Source organism: Hyla sarda, chromosome 7 (assembly GCF_029499605.1).
Source record: "Hyla sarda isolate aHylSar1 chromosome 7, aHylSar1.hap1, whole genome shotgun sequence".
In the NCBI taxonomy this organism is placed as follows: Eukaryota; Metazoa; Chordata; class Amphibia; order Anura; family Hylidae; genus Hyla; species Hyla sarda.
The window spans coordinates 64,188,616-64,202,418 of NC_079195.1; the positions used below are offsets into that span (position 1 = coordinate 64,188,616).

At 41.1% G+C, this 13,803-nt stretch overlaps 1 protein-coding gene across 2 annotated transcripts in view; it reads left to right on the forward strand.

Moving 5' to 3' along the window:
- Nucleotides 1–1,330: 1,330 nt before the first annotated feature.
- Nucleotides 1,331–13,803, forward strand: part of BLNK (B cell linker) — a 284,825-nt gene continuing 272,352 nt past the window's right edge. For both annotated transcript variants that reach the window (XM_056529856.1, XM_056529857.1), the window contains exons 1-2: nucleotides 1,331–1,453; nucleotides 9,491–9,553. In XM_056529856.1, coding sequence (XP_056385831.1) covers nucleotides 1,379–1,453; nucleotides 9,491–9,553 — 138 coding nt within the window. In that variant the 5' untranslated portion in view covers nucleotides 1,331–1,378. The remainder of the gene's footprint in view (nucleotides 1,454–9,490; nucleotides 9,554–13,803) is intronic.

Consider the following 13,803-nt stretch of genomic DNA (forward strand, 5'->3'; position numbering starts at 1 on the left):
CGTTGGGGCCGCTCTGCCAGTGGGTCCTTCCCCCTGTGGGCACTGGTGTTGTGGCGGTGGTGGTCGCTGCCCAGTGCTAAGCCATTTTATGCTAGGGACGTTAGGGACCCACTCTAAATAGGTGGCCTTGACGTGACGAGTGGGCTCTGTACTTTTTGATCAAAACGTATATACTAACAACCTGTTCGTTTTTGAAATTATGCTGAGAAGCAATTGGATCATTGTGCAAGATTGTAGATGTGCACCATGTCTGTTTTCTACCTGAGTACACACTGTGTTTTCTATCCCCTCTTTTTTTTTTTTTTTTGCTTGAACATGTTGTCTGCACTCTTCCCCACCCCCTCAGCACAACCCTATATAAGTAGTAGTTAGCTACACATGGGCCTTTTTCTTTCCTGGCAGCCTCCCAGTTTGACTGGGAGAGCATGGTAAGTGTGCTATAACATCCTGTTCACACTGGTGTGGTGCTGTGCAGCGTCCGTTGCTGCCCCGCACTGTGTCTGCGGGGAGGTGCGACCCATGGACTGGTTTGAGTGGCATTGGGGCTGCTCTGCCAGTGGGTCGTTCCCCCTGTGGGCACTGGTGTCGCGGCAGTGGTGGTCGTCGCACAGTGCTACGCCATTTTATGCTAGGGACCATAGGGACCCACTCTAAATAGGTGGCCTTGACGTGCCGAATGGGCTTGTACTTTTTGATCAAACGTATATACTAACAACCTGTTAGTTTTTGAAATTATGCTGAGAAGCAATTGGATCATTGTGCAAGATTGTAGATGTGCACCATGTCTGTTTTCTACCTGAGTACACATAATTTACAAATCTGTTTAACTTTCTGGAGCTAGTTGATCTATAGAAAAAAGTTTTTTCCTAGATAACCCCTTTAACACATTCTAATTTTCCTATTTTTCAAATAAAATAAGAAAATTTCCTCTGACCGCCAATCCTCATACAGTAAAGTAACACAACTGCAGGATCACACTACCCAAGGGCTGTAACCACCACATGTCTGTGTAGGAGCTGTATACACATAGGCATAATGGGATATTTTTAAACAAAAATATATAAATATACAAAATAATAATAAATAATAAATATTGAATGTTTAATTTAATATTGTAACATTTGGCATCTATTTTGACTACTTAATGAAAATCTAAATCTACCGTGTTCTACACTTCCGTGACATTCAAATGTTTTTGCCTAATCTTTCAAAATGGCTTTTGTAAAGGTTAGAACTTTGGCAGTGTTGGGGTTAAGTCATGTTTCACGCAGTTAGACAGCTAAGGACACTTCCTCTTTGAGAATGAGTAAATCTCTAAGAGCAGCTGAGCACATACTACTGTATTTAATAGAATCCCTTCAAATCTCCAGATTAGACCATGGCTTTTAAACTACCGCTCCGGGAAGACTTTGAAAGTTGGACAACTTCACAAGTTGCAGATCTTTTTAAGCAGGTAAGAACCTGGGATACGATGTACTGAACATTATGGGAATGATGGCTGAACACTGGATACATTAAGGGGATCTAAACTTTTCTTTACTAAATAAAGGTAATATACATTAGCACTGGACTAAGTAAACTATGACTCTGTAACATTGTAATGCTATAATTCCACGTTTAGGGTTCTTTGGGCTTATTATTCAGTCACTCAAACCATACAGTGTCCTTTCTGTATGTCCACTGTACACATGATTTCCTTAGAGGATGCTATACTGACTTGGAAATGAATGCAATGAGTTCCTGCACCAATGGTACAGAGATAAGTCCATGTTTCATCACAGTATACGTGATACATGAGTTCATAGCTTAATTGTTTGTTACAATACGCAATGATAAAAAAAAGGACGGTGTAAAATGATAACCTCGGTACTCATAACGTATAACCCAAATTTATTGACATAAAGAGATGCACCATCTAGATCACATTTCTATACACTCAAAGTGATTTTCATTGATGACAAAGCCATGTCCTCGCATATGGACTCCACTGTTTCAGTGATGCGTTGTCTCATGTTGTTCATATCCATTGGCTGGAGGGGCAGATATACCTGAGTCCTTGATGTAACCCCTACAAAGAAGTGGCAGGGTGTTAGATCTGACAATCGTGGAGGTCAGCACAATATTGGTAAATCATTGTTTCCATTATTTCATGGCTGATTCAACATTCAACTGAAATTTGTGTTAGGTCCCGTGCCATTTGAGAAACCCTGGCATTGGTGTGCAGGCTCAGGTTTGTCCTTCATATAAGGATATACTGGCTAATGTCTCTATTTTAACATCAGTTTGAGGGTTAGTCAAATGTCCTTGTTAACATCTACCACAGTAGTCTATATGTTACACATCCACACCTTTCATCTGGTGTAGGACCCCATTTTGGCACTTGTAGTCTGCTGCAGGCATCCCCCAGGACTAGACAATCCTCATCATAAAAAGTTATGGCAGGTCGCTAAGATATGCCTTGGCAAAGAAATGCCTTATCTTATGAGGTGATGGCACATCACTAGGATATATATATATATATATATATATATATATATATATATATTAGGGAACAGAACAGCACACCAAAAAAAAAAAGGCCAATGGTGGTTTGGTGCTCGCAGTTTCTGGGGCTATGGTCAGAAGCCCACCATTTGCATACAGAGAAAAGAATCTCGCTGCAGCACACGGGTAAAGTGAAGAAAGTTCAGTGGCTTATTCCATAAAAAAGTGTTTTCACAGCAAGCGACGTTTCGACCAGGCTCACCTAGTCATTTTCAAGCAGTGCCTTGAAAATGACTAGGTGAGCCAGGTCGAAACGACGCTTGCTGTGAAAACACTTTTTTATAGAATAAACCACTGAACTTTCTTCACTTTACCCGTGTGCTGCAGCGAGATTCTTACGTATATATATATATATATATATATATATATATAGATATATATATATAGATATATATATATATGTTATATTTTTTTTTTTACCAAAGGGGCAAAAGCCCAGTTATTTCCACTATAAGAGGGAGATCCTACATACAAACTCCAACATGTTTCCATTTAGCAGATGTGAACAAGCAAAGGCATAGGGGGTGCTCTATGCTGAACTATTGAAGAGCAAGGGGCCCATATACTGTTCTTGCACGGGTCCATGACCTATGAAATGTTATTATCAAAAACTGTAGCTTCTAACAAATAGATGACCTTGTATGATATTCCATGTTCTTCTGTATGGGCGCGTAGGCACTTCATGTGCCCCTCTATGGTGCCTCCATAAAGCCCTGTGTAACCAAAAAAACACTACTAATCTATGAGAAGTCATTTATCAGTAATGTAACCTAAATACATATGTTTTCCAGCAAGTTCTGTTTATTTCAGCATATGTAGTGTATGTTGAGTCACTTCTGTTTCCTATGAAAGAGCAGGTATAAACCTTAAGACTGGAAGTAGAAAGCCACAGGCTGACAACTGGCTGACCCATTGAGGACAGATCTAGTCTTAAAGGGGTACTTCGGTGGAAAACTTTATTTTTTTTTTTTTAATCAACTGGTGCCAGAAAGTTAAACAGATTTGTAAATTAGGAAAAAAAAGGGGGCAAGTGCAGTCATCATGATGACTACTGAGGAAAGGGTCGTATCTGAGAACCCTGAAACGCGTCTAGTCTTATGCACCGATCTTGCTCACTGGCATTTATGCTCTTTATGAATTTAAGCTCTAGCTTACGGAGCAAATTCATCACATTGTGGATTCCCTACGCATTAGTCGACCTAGACTAGTGTCCGGTCCTGATTTTACCTGGTCAGCTCCGGCTCAAGCTGACGTCACACGCCATCTACACGAGGCAAGCTCCATCTACCCAGCGTGTAGTCTCCGGCTTCCAAGTCCAGCGGTGAGGAGATCGATACCATCAGCGCCTGCCAGCGCTTGGTCTCCTGACAAATTTTCCAGCAGCGCTTGCCAGCGCACGGCCTCCCGGCGAATTCACCATCGGCGCCTGCCAGTGCCACCAGCCTGGGACGACCACTACCGCATAACACCTGGACCTTGAAAGATAAAGCCACAGCACCATCTAGGACCGTTGACCGCTATCCGGGCACGGGAGCTGACACAGCCACATCACACAGGACCGGTAACAGAGTATCCACTTTGACTTATAATTGCCACACAAAAGGACATTTATACCTTTACAATACCCTAAAGACGTTATATGAATTCATCTACATAGAGCTATTCTATATGCCAGTGATACATTTTTATAATATTTTAATTTTATATATCTAATTTTGTATATCCACTATATGTGTTTTTTCTCACAAGGGCCCTGTGAGGAATAATGCACTATACATTTTAAATAAATAATCATTGAATTATTATTGGAGTACGACCCAGTCATCTATTGTTTATTTAATTAAATCACACTACCTTGGAAGGTCCGGGCAATATTTTTTCTATACAGATTTGTAAATTACTTGTATTAAAAATTCTTAATCCATCAAGTACTTTTTAGCTGCTGAATACTACAGAGGAAATCTTTTTTTTTTTTGGAACACAGTGCTCTCTGCTGACATCACGAGCACAGTGCTCTCTGCTGACATCTCTGTCCATTTTAGGAACTTTCCAGAGCAGCATATGTTTGCTACGGGGATTTTCTCCTACTCTGGACAGTTCTTAAAATGGACAGAGATGTCAGCAGAGAGCACTGTGCTCGTGATGTCAGCAGAGAGCTCTGTGTTCCAAAAAGAAAATAATTTCCTCTGTAGTATTCAGCAGCTAATAAGTACTGGAAGGATTAATATTTTCTAATAGAAGTAATTTACAAATCTGTTTTAATTTCTGGCACCAGTAGATTAAAAAAAAAAAACAAGTTTTCCATGGGAGTACCCCTTAAACTCCCTATATTCTGTCCCTTTCATGTTGTAGGGCCCATGCCCGGCATTAAACCTTTAGACGCCACGATTAAGGTTGACTGCAGCATCTAAATGCGGGGTTAATGGTGCCAGTAGCTCAGTGAAGCTGGTCGGGACGTCTGCGGTGACGTCCCGATTAGCTGAGTGAACAATGGGAGGGTCTTCACCTTGTCGTCTGTTCCGCGATCAGCTGCTCCTGAAAAATTTAAGTGTAAAAAAAAATAATAATAAAAAAGGTAATAAAAGTGAATAATGTAATAAAAAATAAAAATAATCATATGTGGTACTGCCACATGCATAAATGTCTGAACTATTAAAATATAAGATTAGCTATTCCGCACGGTCAATGGTGTACACGTAAAAAAATACCAAAATTAAAAATTGTGCATTTTTGGTCACTTCATTTACCATAAAAAAACCAATAAAAAGCAATCAAAAAATGGTAGCGATAAAAACTACCGACCAGGGTGCAAAAAATGAACCCTCATATAGTACTGTTTGCGGAAAAATAAAAAAGTTATAGGGGTCAGAAAATGACAATTTTAACCCCTTAAGGACCAAGGACGTACCGGTACGTTCTTGGTCCTGCTCTTCTGATATAACGCGGGGTTACACAGTAACCCCGCGTCATATCACGGCAGGCCCAGCGTCATAGTGAACCCGGGACCCGCCTCTAATAGCGCGCAGCGTCGATCGCGGCGCCGCGCGCTATTAACCCTTTAGCCGCGCGCTCAGAGCTGAGCCGCGCGGCTAAAAGTGAAAGTGAAAGTTCCCGGCTGGCTCAGTCGGGCTGTTCGGATAGCCGCTGCTAATCGCGGCATCCCGAACAGCTGACAGGACAGCGGGAGGGCCCCTTCCTGCCTCCTCGCTGTCCGATCGCCGAATGACTGCTCAGTGCCTGAGATCCAGGCCTGAGAAGTCATGCGGCAGAATCGTTGATCAATGGTTTCTTATGAGAAACCAGTGATCAACATAGAAGATCAGTGTGTGCAGTGTTATAGGTCCCTATGGGACCTATAACACTGCAAAAAAAAAGTGAAAAAAAAGTGAGTAAAGATCATTTAACTCCTCCCCTATTAAAAGTTTGAATCACCCCCCTTTTCCAATAAAAAAAAAAACACAGTGTAAATAAAAATAAAAATAAACATATATGGTATCACCGCGTGCGGAAATGTACGAATTATAAAAATATATCATTAATTAAACCGCTGGGTCAATGGCGTGCGCGCAAAAAAATTCCAAAGTCCAAAATAGTGCATTTTTGGTCACTTTTTATATCATTTAAAAATGAAAAAAAGCGATCAATAAGTCCTATCAATGCAAATATGGTACCGTAAAAACTTCAGATCACGGCGCAAAAAATGAGCCCTCATACCGCCCCATACACGGAAAAATAAAAAAGTTATAGGGGTCAGAAGATGACAATTTTAAACGTATTAATTTTCCTGCATGTAGTTATGATTTTTTCCAGAAGTCCGACAAAATCAAACCTATATAAGTAGGGTATCATTTTAATCGTATGGACCTACAGAATACATATCAGGTGTCATTTTTACCGATAAATGTACTACGTAGAAACGGAAGCCCCCAAAATTTACAAAACAGCGTTTTTTTTTCAATTTTGTCGCACAATGATTTTTTTTCCCGCTTCACCGTAGATTTTTGGGCAAAATGACTGACGTTATTACAAAGTAGAATTGGTGGCGCAAAAAATAAGCCATCATATGGATTTTTAGGTGCAAATTTGAAAGAGTTATGATTTTTTAAAGGCAAGGAGCAAAAAACGAAAATGCAAAAACGGAAAAACCCCCGGTCCTTAAGGGGTTAAACATACTAATTTTGGTGCATGTAGTTGTTATTGTTTTTAATGTAGTAAAATAAAATAAAATAAAATAAAACCTACATAAATTGGGTATCCTTGTGACTGTATGGACCTACAGAATAAAGATAAGGTGTCATTTTTACCGAAAATTGCACTGTGTAGAAACAGAAGCCCCCAAAATTTACAAAGTGGCGTTTAGTTTTTTTCAATTTCACCCCACAAATATGTTTTTTTTTTTGTTTTGAAGTAGATTTTGTTATTAAAGGATTGATGTAATTAAAAGTACAATTGGTGGTGCAAAAAACAAGCTTGCAAAATTGAAAGCGGTTTGATTTTTAGAAGAGGAGGAGGAAAGAACAAAAGTTTAAAAACGAAAATTGGCCTGGTCCTTAAAGGGGTACTCCACTAGAAGAAAAAATGTTTTAAATCAACTGGTGCCAGAAAGTTAAACAGATTTGTAAATTACGTCTATTAAAAAATCTTTACACCTTCCAGTACTTATAAGCTGCTATATGATCAGCAGGAAGTTCTTTTCTTTTTGAATTTCCGTTCTTACTGACCACAGTGCTCTCTGCTGAAACCTCTGTCTATATTAGGAACTGTCCAGAGTAGGAGAAAATCCCAATAGAAAACCTCTCCTGCTCTGGACAGTTCCTGACATGTGCAGAGGTGTCAGCAGAGAGCACTGTGGTCAGACAGAAAAGGAAATTCAAATACAGTGGTCCCTCAACATACGATGGTAATCCGTTCCAAACGGACCATCGTTTGTTGAAACCATCGCATGTTGAGGGATCCGTGCAATGTAAAGTATAGGACAGTGGTCTACAACCTGCGGACCTCCAGATGTTGCAAAACTTCAACAGTTTTGCAACATCTGGAGGTCCGCAGGTTGTAGACCACTGTTAGCCGAAATTGTACTCACGTGTCCCCGCCGCTCCGGATCGTCACCGCTCGTCAACGCTGCCCGGAATGTCGCCGTCCATCTCTGTCGCTGCGTCCCCGAGGTGTCCCCGACGCTCCTGCAAGGCCTCTACTTCCCCGGCATCCGCACTCTCTGTCGCTGCCATCACGTCACTATGCACGCCGCTCCTATTGGATGACGGGACAGCATGCGCAGTGACGTGATGACGTCGATGGAGAGCGCCGACGATGCAGAGGATCCCGAAGAGGACGCGCTGGAGCCCCGAGGACAGGTAAGTGACCATCACCGGAGCTCACGGGGCACCGTAAACGGCTATTCGGCAGCAGCTGAAGCATTCGGCGCTGCCGGATAGCCGTTTATGCGATGGTCCGGACATAAAAAAGCATTGCATGTTGATGCTGCCTTTAACATGCGATGACCTATGAGAGGCCATCGCATGTTGAAATTATCGTATGTCGGGGCCATCGTAGGTCGGGGGCTCACTGTATAAAAGAACTTCCTGTGGATCATACAACAGCTGATAAGTACTGAAAGTATTAATATTTTTTAATAGAAGTAATTTACAAATCTGTTTAACTTTCAGGCACCAGTTGGATAAAAAAAAAAATGTTTTCCAGTGGAGTACCCCTTTAAGTTAAAAATGGGCTTGGTCCTTAAAGGAAATATGCAATCAAAACAACTTTATCCCCTATCCACAGGAGAGGGGATAAGTGTCTGATCGCTGGGGGTCCGACCGCTGGGACCCCCCACGATCTCGTTCAGTCCCTTTCATGTCACCTACACCTCAAAAACAGCTAATACTCTGGTTGTTGCTCTGGTTTTTTCTTGCCTTGACTATTGTAACTCTTTACTAATCTTCCCTACTCTAAACTCCCCTCTCCAGTTTATCCTAAATGATGCAGCCGGACTCGTCTTCCTCTCCAGTGGTTGCACTGATGCCTCCCCCTGTGTCAGTCATTTAACTGATTAAATACAAACTCCTCACCCTCACCACCAAAGCTCTCCCCAGTGCTGTACATCCCCACATCTCCTCCCTCATCTCTGTCTTCCATCCTCCGCTCTGCTAATGATCTAACACTAACATCTTCTAATCCGAACCTCTCACTCTGCCTTCCATATTTTGCTCGTGCTGCTCTGGTTCTTTGGAATAAAATACCACAGACCATCAGGCTTACACTTAAAGGGATTATCCAGGAATCAAAAGACAGAGTTTATTTCTTTCAAAAACATTTCCCTGTCTGTCTCCAGGTTGGGTCTGGTTCTGCAGCTAAGTTCCATTGAAGTGAATGGAGCCAAGTTGTAATACCACACCCAACCTGGAGACAGACAGGGAGCGGTTTTTGAAAGAAATAAGTTCTGTTTTTCGAATCCTGGATAACCCCTTTAACTTCCTTAATTTAAAACATGCCCTAAAGACAGATCTCTTCCAGCAGGCGTATGACATCCCCTAATTGGTCTCCCCTATTATCACTATGTAATCCCCCTCCCTATTATAATTTTGCAGTCTTCCCCTACACTCAGAGATTGGCTGGTGACTGGTTCACCCTCCTTCATGTAATCTATCATATTCATAAAACATGGCTGCTTCCATTTTATCTTCATCCCATCCTTCATAGACTGTAAGCTCTTGTGAGCAGGGCCTTTACTCCTCTTGTTTGAAGAATCAGTTTGTATTTATTGTAATGTCTGATGTTTGTCCTTATTTGAACCCAAAAAGTGCTGCCGAATCTGTTGGTGCTATGTAAATAAATATTATTATTATTGTCTGTATCTTACACAAATGTTTCTGTAATTAAAATGAAACAATTAGAAACTAATTGTGAGATGGAATATAATAAAACTCTTTGTCTGGTTATATTTCAGTTTGGATTACATGAATGTACAGAAGTGCTGGAGAAATTGGGATTAAATGGTTACAGCTTTTTGGTAAGTCCTTGTGAGGATGGAGAAATATTTGGCACGTGACAGGAAGTGATCTGTTTTGTTACAAATGACTTCATTGTGTTATAGATCTGATACAGAACAGTTAGTATCAAACATGACTGCAGTATGTGGAGTCGGCATTCACTGAGCACTGTCCAGGCCTAGTGGTTGTTGGTGAAAAGCTATCTCTCCCAACTCTCTGAATATCTCTCATGGAAATATGGAGGGGAAGGAGGAGGTAAACCCAACAAAGCAACATAGTGATGTAAGATACCTATAAAAGAAGTCCATGAATTTCACCTTTATATGAATGTAACCTATATGACTCACAGAAAGATAAAAGCATACAACATCCCAGTCATGTTTGCCACCAGTTCCAGCCAAACTTTGGGTTCAGACATTTATTTAACCCCACCAGAACCAAGGGCGTACAGGTATGCCCTCGCATCCTGGGACTTAAGGACCAAGGGCATACCGGTATGGTATTAACCCTTGATCACAGCGTCTAAAAATGTGGGGTTAACGGTGCCAGTAGCTCAGTGGAGCTGATCGGGAAATCTGTGGCAACATCACGGGTCCCGATCAGTGAGTGAATGACGGGAGGGTCCTCACCTGCCTCCTCATTGTCTGTTTGGTGATCAGCTGCTCCTAGCCTGCCATGCAGGCTAGAGCAGCGGAGCACCAATAACACTGATCACTGCTATGCTATGGTATAGCATTGATCAGTATATGCAATCTGAAACCTATGGGGGCTAAAAATAAGTGAATTAACCCCTTCCCTATTAAAAGTTTAAATCACCCCCCTTTTCCCATTTTTTTTTTAAATAATGTAAGAAAAAAATAAAAATAATTATATGTTGAATAAATGTCCGAACTATTAAAATATAAGGTTAGCTTTATTGCACAGTGAATGGCGTACACGTAAAAAAAATACCAAAGTTCAAAATTGTGCATTTTTGGTCACTTCATATAACATAAAAAACTAATAAAAAGCTATCAAAAAGTCCCATCAAAACATAAATGGTACCGATAAAAACTACAGACCAAAGTGCAAAAAACATTTATTTAACCAAGGTCGTACAGGTATTCCCTCGCATCTTGGGACTTAAGGACCAAGGGTGTACCTGTATGCCCTGGTCCCGTTAATGGGTTTTAAACCGTTCTCATGAGCGGAGAACAGGTTAAACCTGGTGGGTTCCGGTTGCTACGGGCAGCCAGGACCCACGCGTAATGCCGGGCACCGCCGATCAGGCCGATGCCCAAAATTAACCCTTTAGACGCCACAATCAAAATTGATCATGGCATCTAAAATGCGGGGTTAACGGTGCCAGTAGCTCAGTGGAGCTGATTGGGATATCCGCGGCGACATCGTGAATGATTGAATTATGGGAGGGTCCTCACCTGCCTCCTCGTTATCTGTTTGGCAATCAGCTGCTCCTAGCCTGCAGCAGAGTGGTGATAACACTGATCCATGCTATGCTATGGCAAAGCATTGATCAGTATGTGCAATCAGTGTATGATTGAAAGCACTAATGTATAAAAAGGGGAAACAGTACTGCTATGCTAGGTAAGAGTAAGAGATATATGGTCAAAAATTAGAAAGAAGAGAAAGAGAAATCGTGTCTAAAATAACATAAAATAATGACATTTATTTAGAAAATGATGTGAGGTCTGCGGCAGAGCCCTTGTCGCAGACTGGTCACTAGATAAAATGTTTGCAATGGTATAAAATATTAAAAATATAAAATATAAACAGTGATATTGCACTTCAACAATTGGACAATGAGACAATAAAAGTGGGGCAATGGGACAGTGCAAACAGTATCTGTTTAGTTATAATGTAAAGTCATATTAAAGGAGCCGGGATTAATCCAGATGAAAGTGCATGGCAAAAAAGTTAATAATCCAATAGGGAAATTTAAAGTAGCTCTGGAGCCTCCCAGATTGGGGCCCACTATAAACGTTTTTAGGTGCAGAGATACAGGCGATGCCCCCTCTACTCCGACGGTGCGGAGACTGAATGCAAGAGGGCAATCGCTATGCAGTTCAGGCACTTTGTGCCTCTTACCGGCTACAGTGTGCACGGTCAGATGTGTGCGGCTGTGCTTGTGATCCGGATGCACGTCCCTCTGTCCCGGCGGCATGGGAGAAAATGTAGGAGGGGTGATAGGATCCGGTGCTGGGGGTCAGAGATGATGGCTGGGAAGCAGCGTGTGGCAGCGCTGTGAAGCATAACGATGGTAGCAGCGTATGGCAGCGCTGGAGGTATCTTCTCTACCCTGACGGCACGGGGAGCAGGTGCGAGGGTAGGTAAGGACCGGCAATGTGATAACGATTGTCTTAACACCAAACGCGTTTCGAGGAGCTGCGTCCCCTTTTTTAATGGTGGAGGAAGACTGTATGGGTCATGGCTGAAAATTTCACTCTTTTATAACCCATTTTGTGGGTGTCATCCTTGTGTAATACAAAGGCTGGATGTGGGTTTTGGAAGGGAAGTGTCAGGGTTTACAGTTAGCTTCAATAAAGTTTTTGGACACATCCAGAAGAAAAAAAAAGGGGGGGGGGGGCAAAGGAAAACATGGAATAAGAATAGACTGCAGAGAAAACAGAATTGCATAGAGGAATGAAAGAAAAAGACTTAAGAAGAAAAATAGAGATACATATGTTACTGTGTGTAATGAAAGTGATATTATGTTTCTAATTAGATAGATGTTAAAGGTTGCAGTCTTTGACGTTCTTTACTTTTGGTTGCTATGCATTATGTTCGTGAATTAGAGTAACTGATGTAGTGCTCTGAAAGATACATTTTGGAGTATTCTGACATGCAGAAGGAAGGGAAGAGAAAAGTACAGATACAGAAAGGATAAATGATAAATTTATTTATGATGCATATTTTTATAAATGTTATTTGAATGAATAATGAATATAATTTAGCTGACGTGAGCTGCAAAAGTAATAATGATGCTGTTTGTGTGAAAGATATGGGGAAATAGATCTGAAAGTATTTACCTGGTCAAGGATGATTTTAACTAGATACTAGTGAAGGGAAGGGACCGGGTGTGATCGAATAGAGCCGATAGAATAGATTAAATAGATTTATATATTCACATAGGGGGAGATTTATCAAAACCTGTGCAGAGGAAAACTTGCCCAGTTGCCCATAGCAACCAATCAGATTGCTTCTTTCATTTTTCACAGGCCTTCATAAAAATGAAAGAAGCAAGCTGATTGGTTGCTATGGGCAAATAAAATACGTATATAATAATGTAATGGTTTATACCTCATTCACACCGTATTTAAAATTAAGTAGAAATAAAGAATTTTTATATATAAAAAATATAGGGGGGGGGATGGTAGAGGGGGAGGGGGGGCTGGGAAATCGATAATCGGGGAGGGTATATTTATAAAAAGCCGAATAGTTCTAATTCTGAATTCAAGCCTTTGGGTTCGAGGCTGCCGAACTCATAAATTTTTTCGTTCTTTGGACTTTGACCTCTCCAATTTCTTTTTACTGTATGAATAGCAGCAAAAGTGAGTTCTGATGGGTCTGAATTGTGGTATTTGAGGAAATGGGCCGATAACGGGTGTTTGTCGCTGCTTTTTTTATATTATATATATGTTCAGCTATACGTGTTTTAAGGGAACGTTTGGTCCTGCCGATATACTGTTTTTGGCAGCTGCATGTGATGATGTAGATAACAACCTTAGAATTGCATGTTAGGAATTGTTTAATGGACCACTGAAAGTTATTCGAAGTAGACGTTACTTTTTCTGTTTTCTTAAAAAATGTTGTATTTTTGCAACCTGAACAGGTGCCGCATCTATGAAAACTGCCGGTGGTCAAGCATGTGTCTGGTTTCCTTTCTTTAGTGTTACGTACGGTGGGAGCCACTTCTAGGCTCAAATTGGGCGCTCTTGTAAAGACGATGGGAGGTGTGATGGCCTATTAGTTTATCTTGTAGGAGGTGCCAATTTTTTGAGCAGATTTGTTTAAGTTTTTTATACTCTTGATTAAAAGGGAAAATTAGACGTGTTTTATTTTGTGGGGGATTTTTACCTACAGGTTAACGGCACTGTCATGGCTACCAAATTCGCACCGAGCTATGCTAATTTATTCATGTCCCACTGGGAGCACAGCAATATAGCCCCAAGGCTCAGTGCGGTTCTGGTACTCTGGCGCCGTTACATAGACGACATCTTTTTAATCTGGAACGGACCCATGGGAGAACTTAATTCTTTTATTGAAAACTTAA